Below are 12,256 nucleotides of genomic sequence, written 5' to 3'. Positions count from 1 at the left end.
AGTGCACTCAAGTTTTGTTTTGTTTGTTTTTAGGAGGGAGAGGAAGCAAAGAAAGAGCTTGCACTACAGTATGGTGATGTACAGAAGGCTGTGAAGAGTTGGGTGGACTATCAGGATGGGCAGCGGATTCTGTTGACCACACCTACTGTTCTTGTCGGCTATCGTGTAGAAGTGTACCGCGCTGAGGGTACCACCCAGTGGTACACAGCAGTTATACAGTCATACAACCATACTACTAAGGTACACACACTTTTATAAATTTTATGCACTATTATATTTTGAAGACTTTCATTGGAATTTTAAAGTTGTTAGAACATGTGCCAAATTGCCTACGTGCCGGGGTTCCCAAAGGTGTGCCAGAATTCTGTGGTTGTAGGCTTAAATCCCAGATTCACCATGGTGGCGCTTGATCAATCCCAGAAATTCCAGGAAAGTTCGGCAAGGGTGGAAACTGGACTTTTCAGTTAACTCCATTGCCACGGGAAGAAGGGAAGAACATGAACAGGGACGACTTCTTTCTTGCTGCTGACAAAGTTTGAGGTCTACATCTTGTGGAATGTCAGCAAGTACTTGTTGATTACATTCAGACAGTTTTATGTTTACACAGGATTCATATCATTCACTTAATGAAGGGGTCCAGACACCTTTTAACAGTTTTTGTTAATTTTCTTTTTATTTGATTCCAAGAAGCTTACCTACTGGAACTATTATGACTGAAGTTGGCCTGTTTATGAGATGTGAAATATTTACTGGGATTATTGTTTTTGCCTGACCTTTGTGAGTCAATTATTTATAAGCTGATGGATGTTCTGAAGAGGATTGTTTTTACCTCCTGCCACTGATAGATCCAAGGGTTCAGGATGTTCAATCATGTCTTCCTGCCAACAGACTTGATGATATGAGGATAAAAATACATCTACAAGCCATCAATCAGTTTCCTCAGGTGGAAATCATGTTGGTCACTAAACATTTTATCTATGGTTTGTCTTGCTAGTGATGTGTCAACACATTATGATTAAAAAGGTAGCACATAAATCTTTCAGCATGGTGACACCATTGTTGGCCTTAGTTTTGTCAAAAATAGCTCCAGTTTCTTTTGATATAAATCATAAGGTTTCCTGCTATAAACAAATGTCCGAGTTTGCTCAAGCTTTTTCTGAATCTGGAGGCCGATAAGGCTGCTGTGATGACATTGTGTTTGGATTGCCATTAATTTTAGTTGCAAACTCTCAGTGAGATGCTCTTCTCAATTTGTCATCACTCTCAAGATGCATGAATAACTGCTTTCACTATCAGCCACTTACAACAGACAGTCACAGCCTTACTTCACTTTGTTAATGGTCCTTGTTATGTTGCTAAATAGTGTAAAGCGTCTCCCATAGTATATGAACAAATTCACAATAGTAGTATGCAAGTGAATTGTCGTATTGTTCATTCTGTGCATTGTCAAGACACCTTACTTAGTGTGACTCATGTGGCTTTCGTTGCTTCATGTTTAAGTGAAAGCACCTGGGTACCACCCAGTGTTTAATGTAAATCTTCCCTGACAACGTTATTACACTGTAAGTATCTTAAGTTAAGCTGATGCCAGGGAGTATTCCAGAAGGCGCTGCGAAGGGCATTATACATGTTCTAGTTGTGTTGAAGAATACTGCATCTTCGTGTTGTGTATGCATGCATATGCATCCACACAGACGTGTCAAATCGTGCAATGTACACGCAGGCAAGCATTGAGTACACACTCAGTCAGCCGCTGACAAGCACTAGAGTAGTGCTTCTGTTTGTTGTTTTTGCATATCTGCTCCTGTAACGTTACTGAAGGTGACATGCAACTAGTTCACACCAACTCAAGGACACACAAACACGTATTACAGCCAGTGTGGATGTGCGTGTGCATGTGCAGTAAAAACACCTTCAGGACCATATGTTTTCAGACTAAGATTTTGGCCATTGTGCCAGTGTTTTCTCGGCACACATCCATACCTATCAATGATGATGCACTGTAGATGCAGTTGTATTTGCCTTGTAATGCACGTATAGACAGTGTCATCTGCCCTGCACCTGAAGTAGATGTACAAGTTGAAAGATAACAAGGGCCATTGATATTCATGTGTTTGGTAGAGATTATTTGCCCACATTGCTGACTCACTTGCAACCCTTTGCCCTGACATTTGAAATACTAGGGAAGATGAATGATCTAACTTACACTCCAAAGTTGACCTTTTCAAACTCACCCAAACCTCCATGGGGTTTGCATATGTTACAAAGACAAATTGCTTGCAAATTTATGCCACCTGATGATATTGTCTGAAGTTAATCATGCTTACAGATGGTTTGACTTTAACGTGTCTATTGCCTTTTGGACAACTGGAGCTTTCGCAGGTGACAAGCTTTTATGTGGCAAAAATCCAATTATATATTTTGTGTGAAGGAAATTAGAAATCCTATTAAAATGTCCAATTGCCATTTCAACATTAAGTTATTTGCGCCAACGGGAAACCAAAGTGGTGAAAAATTTAAACAAGACCCTGTCAAATCACAAGAGAACAAATGTGTAGAAATGGGGATTTTTTGAAAGTGCACCATGACATTACATGATTCAATACAAGAAAGAAATGTCAGAACAAGAGGAGGAAAAAGGGGCAGAAATCTGGAGTCGATTGATGTTTTTGGCAGGATCTGAGTTTGTTAGCCAAGAAACCAGATATTGTCACTCAACTGTTACAGAAAGACAAATATAGTTGAGACTAGCACTGGGAGAGACTGAACACACAAGCTTTCTCTCGCAAACACAAACCACACATGTGCAAGCCAAAATAATACATGATTCATGATACCACCTCATCCACATCTCTACACTTATAAATTGACTGGCATGGCCAGCTAATTACATTGAATGTGTGAAGGTTTCACTCTAACTGTCAGTAGGATTTTATAACTGTGAAGTATCTTCTGTCATTAATTTCCTGATCTGCCTGCGACAGGTGCTTGTATGTTATTTCTGAAATAGTCTGAATATGTTGAAGCATGGTACAAAATAAGGAGTTTATTGCAACCAGATGGACACTATATGAAGGGCAAAGGTAATTCTGTAACCACATTGAATTAACAGCATGAAAGAATATTATTTTGAACGAGCAGAATGCAGTCCCTTTTAAGTTATTTTGTCTGGGGTATATTCTAAAGAATTTTTTGTTTTCTATGAAATATATTTTGAGCCTTTGTTTTGACCGTATCCAGAATGACTCAACTGTTGTGTGTCGTGACCTATATTAATGTTAGTACAAACTTCCGAAAAAGCTTATTCATATCCGTTTACACCACTGGGGGACATAGTTGACTCCACTTGAAAACAGGGAAGGGAACTTATTGCCCTATTGTGCAACATGATTACAACCATCTTGAATGTTGCCAGTAGTACTGGCTCAAGTATGTTGTTTGGAAATGCATTTGGAAAATTGATGTTTGTCATTAAGGTTAATGGACTCAGGATGGAATACTCATCAAAAAAGTACAATTATCATTTTTATCAGTTTCACGTTTTGTAGTCAGATATTTTGACAATAACTTTTATCTTTATGGATGCCACTTGTCATGAAATATAAGGTATACCATTACATTTGATGGTTGATAACATAAACTTCTCCAGGTGGTTTGGAGGAAATGTGAAACATTCAGATGTTCCACTGTAGTTTGGAGTGGATTGAATTAAAGTAATCAAGTTGTCATCATCCTTGGCAGTCATCACCAGACTGTGACCTTCACCTTGTTTTGCCATTTGACACTGTAATAACCCTGTGGCAGAGATTGGTATTTTGGTGGCTGGTGTAATGGCTGTCCCCTTGACAATCCAATCTAGGCAATATATACACTGCTCTTTGTATCTGTTTGCGTGTAGGTGATCAATGTCCACTGCCTTGTTATCTTCGGATACATCTTGCCTGTTTGTCAGCTATTATCTGTGCGGCTTCATGGCCCTTTGTTTGGCCATTTGATGGTGTTGAACTTGTCGCAGGAAGGGTGGGGTTGGGCAACATTAAAGCAGGAGATAACCAGTGAGTGGTTTGCAGTCTCTACCATAGACCCCTCAAGATTGTGGTCAAGTGGGGCTAGTGGGATGGATACAAGGAGGTGGCCTTGCCACGGACATCCGATTATCTGTTCTGCAGTAGACTTGGAAAAGAGAACAGTATCCACTATCAATTAAGGAGGGTCTGATACCAGGCTGATGATTTAACATTGCTTGAGTACCCACGAAGGTTTACAGGGGATGATACCAGTTTTGCTAGTTGATATTTATGATGCTGCCTAAATAATACATTCTTGTACAGGAGGGAGGTTCACTCTAATGGGTGATGCCGGGCAGGGAGGGTAGTCATTATCAAATTGATGCAAAATGATGTTATCATTAGGTGGTTGGTATAACACAGTCCTAGTTAGATGGAGGGAATTTGTGTTGATCCTTTCCTTGAGTGATTGGATGGACTATCTGTAGTTTTTCAATGTCAAGGGCAAATAAATTGTATTAACATGATTGATGCATATTAGTGCGAGGTAAAGTGTATACTAGACATGTGATAGAAAACGTTGCAGTTATAAATGATGGGATTTTTGTTTTGATTGAAATCTTGGGTGAAGTAGAAAAGATAGTCGTACAGTTTTTAAATTAAGGATAACTCTTGTTAATGGTCAAGTGCATTCTTACACATATGCGTTACCTTATAGTACCCAAGATCCATATTATTTAAAAGGCTGTCAATTGCAAGATGACCTATGTGTTTGATAAATATTGCACCCTAATTCCCATGCTCCAGTACACATACACAATTTACAGGGAGCTTCTTTATGTTAAGTACATGCCTGACAGAGCAGTACATTACACACTCAAATATGAATCATACGGGGAGGGAAATGCATTTGTCACTGGCTCAACAGAGAAGTCTTGTACTATCAAGTATTAGCCTTTACATAAACAAGCTTGCCAGACGAGTTGCATGACCCATGCACATGAAGCCAGATAAAGATGGATTTTAATTCCCTATTATACATACAGCAAGAAACCTAATACAATCTTTTCCCATGTTCAAAAAAGCAAGATGGAGACACTCTTTTCAGAAAACTTAATAGGAACATTTTATCACTCTAAACAGCTATGCTCTGATTCACCCAAGAGAGCTATTTTCTTTTGTGGACAACTTGTGTACATGTATTACATGTTTCCCAGTCATGGGTGGGAGGACATTTGGGGTTGTACATAAGGATGGGAGACATTGACTGCATGTGGGTTACTATTGGATGCTGATGTAGACTTGATATAGCTTTGTGTTCTTTAAAGAAGAACAGGTAAAACACAGTAAGTGATTGAAATGTACCATATGTCAAATAAACAGCTCTGCCCTTTTATCAGACTTTGTCTATTTATAAGTCAAATTTGTTTTGCACCTTGCCTGGCAGGTAACATATGGTATGCTAATTCTAGACAAGGAGGAGACACAGCTTCTTGATTGCTTTGCTGATCTTCAAATTCTAGAATGGAAGTTCGTGCTTTTTCAAATATAGGACAGGAAAGTGATGAGGATAGTTTTTGCTTCGAATTGTGGTGGAGTAAGTTTTTGACCTGAAGATTTGCCGATTGATCCTTGTGCTGCGTTCAAGGTGCTCACGTGGCCGCAAATATTGAATCAGTCTGTGAAGCTTGCATTTGTGAAAACCGTGCTCCATTCCTTGTGGACTGTGAGTAAACAATGGAGGGAGTGTGCGTGTAAACACTGCACTGCGAACTTGGGCTATTGCAGAGAGGAAGTGTCGGCCTTGAGCAAGACTTGCTCACAAACATGTGGTCATCACCCCTCGCGAGTCAGGCCTGCTTACATCACCACTGTATAACACCTCAATAGAGGGGCCCTGGTGTCCTCGAGTTTATACATACAGGGTGGGAGATCTTGATGTCTATTGCTCAGTATGGGCTCTAGTGTGTCTTACAATTCATGATGACCTCCGTGGTTTAAGTGGTAGAGCATCTGCCTAGAGAGCGGAAGGTCAGGGGTTCGATCCCTGGCTGCTTCATACCAAAAGATGTTGAAAGATGGTACTTGTTGTTACCCGAAAGATGGTACTTGTTGTTACCCTGTCTGACACTCGGCATTAATGGGCTCTAAAACAAGGAATGGTCGGCTGGGAGTCATTATACTGCGTCTGAAGGGGGTATTCATGTTAAATTGCAGAATAGTATCTCAGTGGGCTAGCACTAAAAAATTTGCATTAGTCCGGACTAGTACAAGCAGGGACACACACGTCACTATATAAGTGCAATAATCTTGAACGCAATGTTAATCCATATTTCACAGTTTATACATATGAGTTGGCTATCTTGATGCCCATCTATATTAGGCCCTGGTGTTCTCCTTTTTATAGATCTTGATGCCAGTACCTCAATGTTAGGCCCTGTAATCTTACAGTTTAAACATACAGGATGGGAGATCATAATGCCACTACCTTGTTTGAAGGCTTAAACACATAACACCTCAATACCTCAATGCCTAACCCCAGTGTGAACTCCCATGTATGAAACAATTTAATAGTGTTGACAGCCCTCATTACATGTATGTCAGGATAGTGCACTTTTACACGTGAAAGTAGAAAATATGGGTATGTGCAGGGTTGGTAGGAGCCTTTGTTACCTTTGTCAGGGTGAACCCTGTAGAAGAGATCCCCAGCTACCCATCCTGTCTGTGTGTGGGGGAAATGAACTGGTAGTTACAGTTTGTGATCTGGTTGATAGTGTGTCATTGTGACAGTGTGGATCTTTGCCAACTCATCAACCACGGGTGTTTCTGGCTGAGACTTGATATATATATAATGTTGGAGGCATATCGCAATAGGAACAATCAAGTTCAATGCATTGTATTGTGACTCACATATGCGATTCATCCTTTCACTTCACTAATTTACTCAAGATGACTTTCTTAGAACCCATTCCTTCAGTCAGTCCACCCGCAAACTCCCTGTGTTTTGCCAGAATCATCAGTGGTTTTAAGTACAGCCTCAATTTTGACAGTTCACAAATGCACTATGATATTTAGTTGTTTATTATTTGTCTTGTATGTTTCATTTTAGTTGACTGTTTTCTACAAAACAGCCTACAATCTGGTATAAATGGAAATTGTAGACCTATGATATCAAGTCAAATAATCATGATAGGATTTTAATAGAATAACAAGTTTGTGTGTTGATTTGTATTTCCGATTATTGCGCCTGTGATATAAGATATTCATGTTCTGGTAGTATTTGTAACACACTGTATCATGAACAGTCTTGCAATTACGTTGTATCAGTGTCAATCAACATATCAGTTTTGTTGTATTTTTAACCGAGGCGTCAATATATCCTCAGAAATTGTGGATTATTTCTTGTTAGATAGCACGTGATTCTCATTTGGTGTTAGCACATGGCCAGCATTACATTTATATTAATCTTATTGCTCAGCTGTAATGTAACTTATCCTTGAAATTAGTACAGGTAAATATGCATTGTAGTGTCTACGTGACATATCACATTACATGTGGTTTGTGTTGAAATCTGGGCTTAGCAGCTGGATGGTTCACTGTCAATAACCTCTTGACCTACTACAGATTATACTGAAACTGCATTTCTGTAGGCCCACGCAGATTAATTCTTTTAGTTAAACTGTCTGTGAGTATGTTGCTATTTGTTATATGATCACAACTGTTTAATCAAAATTAGGTTTTAGCATCTGGTATTTTGTACAGATGATTCAAATTATAGCCTAGATTTAATGTGTGTGTAAAATGGGTGGGTGGCCCTATCTAAGCATGGTTTAAGATAGATAATAGATTCATATATTAGGCTTGACTGGCTTTGAGTCACTCGGATTATGATCAATGGTCTGTCCATTCACCAAATTTGTAAATGTCTCCGAGCTGCGTTTCTTTTGGATGTCCTACGACATTGTACTAACACACCATGATATTACTGTAATACTATTCCATGTGGCATTAAAACCCACACTCAACTGAATCAATTGATGACAGTATTAAAGTGTCCTTCAGGGACATTTCTCTGATATTGATGAATGTTTAAGTGTGCAATTTTGATGACACTAAATATTTTATGTTGGTGTCACGTGTATTAACTTAAGTTTTAATTTAAGATTTTATGTGTTACATGAAAATCTACCAGTCCAAATAGTGAGATTGTTCAAGAGTACTCATGATTTTGAAAGAATTTCTACATGCCTAACACTTGTATATAATAACAAAACAGGAGTGACGTTACATCCATTAATCAGGCTTAAAGCTATTTCTAAAGAATAATGTAATTCAAAATTGATTATAGAATTCGCTACCAATACTGAGTAAGTCAGTCGTTTTGATCTATTTTGAGTTGTTTGGGGGATGACCTATCAATACCACTTTTCGCTGATGATTCTTTGATCATTCATTAATTGGGCATGAATGTTTAAATGCCTGCTTAGATTTAGAATCTTTATCTACAAAGCTATCAAATAATATTTCGGTTAATGTTGCATGTCCCCAAAATCTAATAAGCCCCGTAAGCCCAGTATTGTCTTGTTGAGTAATTCCTGTACTGGAAACTTGATATGAAACATGTCACGTGAGTCAGTGCAGGATGCTGAGCAGGAAACAGGTTCTGACTTGTGACCTATTGTCTTCTTCATCACCACAACTGTGCTGTCTTCTGACCCTGTCCATGCCAAAAGAAATAAACAACCTCAACTTTTGATATTGTTGTCAACAGTGAGCTTCAGTGAGTGTTGGAAAGAAATACATGTATACAGGCGGAGTAGATATTTAAGTATGAGACTGATATCAGTTTGCTGTTGTAGATAATAGTTATTACCATGAAATCACTTGTCATAATGTTACATCTCCTTTTTCATGAATTTCTTGTTGATTATCATTTCTGTGTTTTATGGGAAATTTGAAAATGTCAGCAATGTTACATTAATAATTATTTTCTGGATCAATTAGTAATATTTGGGTTTAAAAGATTTGTACAGATAGGAGATCAGATACTTATTGAGGGACGTTCCATGTGTATGCCATAAATGAAGTTTGTATGAAACATGTAACTCATAACAAGCAGTTAAATAGCACCATCAGATCAGGAAGAGATAGAAGCCTTGTAACAAAAGTAGCCCATTGTCTTAGGAACTGAGCAACCACGTGGCCAAGCAGGAAGGAGAGAGGAGGTTGACCGAGCTGGTGATCAGTCACATTCCTCCTGTCAGCCCTGGCCAGCCTGACCAGCAAGTGGCCTCACAAATAAACAGTCCACTAACTTTGACCTAAGTAGGCCTGTGTGAGTTGTATGACTTCTCCAGCACAATGCAATGTCACTTTACTGTTAGTTCTCCCTGTGCATGCTGTTTCAAGCATACTACTCATTATCAGGCTCTAGACATGATTAAAGCTTTACACTCGGACCAACAGCCCATGAAAGATTTATGCAGGCAAGAAACGAGAAAATATTGAAAAAGGTCAGGCAATCTACAAAAGGTATCAGGTTTTATGTGGGCAGGTAGGAGGTATTCAAATGTCGGGAGTAGACTGAGGAGGCTGAGAAAACAAGCGTACCTTGATGGATAGAACAGATACTAGAGTGTCTGCTCGCAACTGTTTTCCATTAACCTTGGCTTAGCTTACCACAGGCAGAGTGCATGTACCAGAAAGCTGGATTGATTTGTTTGCACTCTGAAAGTGTTTGCCAAGGACTGGTTTGAAATATGAGTCTTTAATTTCCTTGTAGGGGATTTACAAGTTTCATTCTTCTCAGGTAATGGGATTGTTTAGTGATTTGGGTTGTTCTTTGTGAGACCTTAATTCGAAAAGATAATTTTGACATGAGGAAAATATAACTGCTGCTCTTGGGGATTTATTATTTTGTTTCAAATATTAACTTGAGAATACATGACATTGTAACATCCTGAAAGGTCGATGTTCGATTGTAATGTCACGTTGACATGTTTGAGTCCTTGATCATTATACAATACGCAGCGTTTGATTATGCGTTCCATAAACCAAATCAATAGAGATTTCCTAATGCTAACGTACTTCGTTATCAGATTCAAGACAAGGTTGCTTGCATAAGATAACGTGTCAGAATGTCATGTGTCACGATTGTAGCAGCCATGCTGGTGACTGAAATGCATGCTTGTGGCGTCTGTTGGTTTGTTGAGTGACGTCTTTTCTGTCTATTTCAGACTTTAGCTGTTACTGATGACACTGTCTTGGAAGAGCATAATGAAGATCCTGCATATACTCAGATGCACCTCATAGATGATGGGGGTAAGTGAATCCTGCTGGTGAACATACATGCCATTCTGTGTCTGTTGTTTAAAGCGACTCATCAGTATACCAGCTATTTGAAGGCAACCTGTAAATATGTGATTCTGGACCAGACAATTCAGTGATCAGTATAATGAGCAGCGACCCAATGATAAAGCTGTCATCCAAATCACCAAGCCTGACCACCCAATCCATTCAGTCTCCTCTAACAACCACTGTAACCAAACTGTCCATTTCTGTGAATTTGTTATTGTGTAGAAAATCATCTGCACTTTCATTTTTGTTTGGTTTACACTTTCATATGATATTTAGATTTCTGACATTTCTTTTCAAAGACAATTGCTAACAGAAATTTCTTCTCAAATTTATAGGAATGTATCCTTACTCTTTCTTGTGTAGTGTTTTATAATGAAATAAGTTTCCATATGGACCAGTTAGAGTAGTTCTCCATCATATTATTTTTCGAAAAAGGCAACTGAAATTGGATTGGGTGGTTAGGATAATTCACTAACTGATTGTATGTCATCTTGCCCCAATAGTTTGGAGTATTTCTAACTGGTATTCCTGGTCCTAACTTGATTATTTACAGGCTGCTGTGATACAGCTGGACTTGCTGAAGACAAGAATTCCTCTATCACTATATTAATAAATATTAATTGATTAGATGTGAAAACCTTTTACAGGAACAGTGGATTTTACAATTTCTTTCTTTAAATAATCTTTAGTTGTAGCAAGTTCATTATTCAATGACAACAGACTGTCAGGAATTGCAGTATATCTGCTTGTTGCAATTTCTTTTTTCTTCCCCCCCTTTGAAACCCAATCTTAGGTCTGTGATCCACCTGGTGGAAAGCTATTGACTTTTACCACCTCTCCAACAAATCTGAATTTGCCCATGATGACATAATGTGATAAGGTGCCCTTTTGCCACAGCTATTCAGCTGCTGCAGATGTTTACCTGTAAATATTTTCACACGGAATGTTACTGAGTTCAGGAAAGAAACTCAATATGATAATGTCTGGTAGATTACACCAGCATAGTTTGGTTCTGTGCCAGGCCATTTCAGAAAACTCACAACAGATACTGTTTACTCTGTTGCAAATAGACATCATGCCAGGCAAAAACACTACACCTTCTAGTTCATACTTATTTTGGGAAAGCTGTTTTTCTTGTGATCATGAGGGCTGTGCATCTTCATCATGTTGGAAGTGTTGAGTTGCCATTTAAGTTCATTCACATCATACTGCATGAAACCTTTACCTGTTTACTTGATCCAACCAACTTTGTTGTTTCCAAGTACCCAAACCCAGCCTAACCTCAACTGCCACCTCAACATATCTCCAACCATGGATAAGTTAAGTAATTGCCAGAAGTGAATTTGTCCTGTGGCAAGAGAGGTTTGGGGGGAACATGTCAACCCCAACCCCAACCCCAACCCCAACCCCAACTTTGACCCCCGTTTTACTCATGTTTTTTTTCATAATATAAACTGACACATCACAAATCATCACAAATTTTCATGATGCGTAGACAAATGAAAAACTCCAGTATATTTTATCAACTGATAACTCAACAGAGTAAAGTAAAACCACAGAGAAATATATCTAATCACTCTTAAAATGAAGAATTTGCTGACATAGTATCTTGACCCACCATGTGCAGTTCACACAGGCTCAGCGATGTTCTCTGTCTGTTGTTAAATATGTCAACACCAGTTTTGTTGAGTTCCGCTAGCATTACACTGATATACGTCATCGTAAGTCATCAGTTAGACATAATGAGAAGTAGTCTTGTTTTCATCTGGCCAATTCTCACCTCATTCCAGACAGCAATACAGGTTCCTTCTCGGCATACCAGGACATATATTTGTGTCTCCCTCATGAGATGTGCAATTGCTGCAGCCTTTTGCTACATGCTTGCCAGTCCC

At 38.8% G+C, this 12,256-nt stretch overlaps 1 protein-coding gene across 2 annotated transcripts in view; it reads left to right on the top strand.

The window, feature by feature from the left end:
* LOC139452094 (probable JmjC domain-containing histone demethylation protein 2C) overlaps positions 1 to 12,256 on the top strand; it is a 102,565-nt gene that overhangs the window by 51,769 nt on the left and 38,540 nt on the right. For both annotated transcript variants that reach the window (XM_071233409.1, XM_071233408.1), the window contains exons 4-5: positions 34 to 240; positions 10,244 to 10,328. In XM_071233409.1, the coding sequence (XP_071089510.1) occupies positions 34 to 240; positions 10,244 to 10,328 (292 nt within the window). The remainder of the gene's footprint in view (positions 1 to 33; positions 241 to 10,243; positions 10,329 to 12,256) is intronic.

The sequence above is a fragment of the Haliotis cracherodii genome, unplaced genomic scaffold (assembly GCF_022045235.1).
Source record: "Haliotis cracherodii isolate W230 unplaced genomic scaffold, xgHalCrac1.p SCAF_9, whole genome shotgun sequence".
Classification (NCBI taxonomy): Eukaryota; Metazoa; Mollusca; class Gastropoda; order Lepetellida; family Haliotidae; genus Haliotis; species Haliotis cracherodii.
The sequence above is the reverse complement of the archived record's forward strand: the minus strand, read 5'-3'. Positions and strand labels throughout refer to the sequence as shown.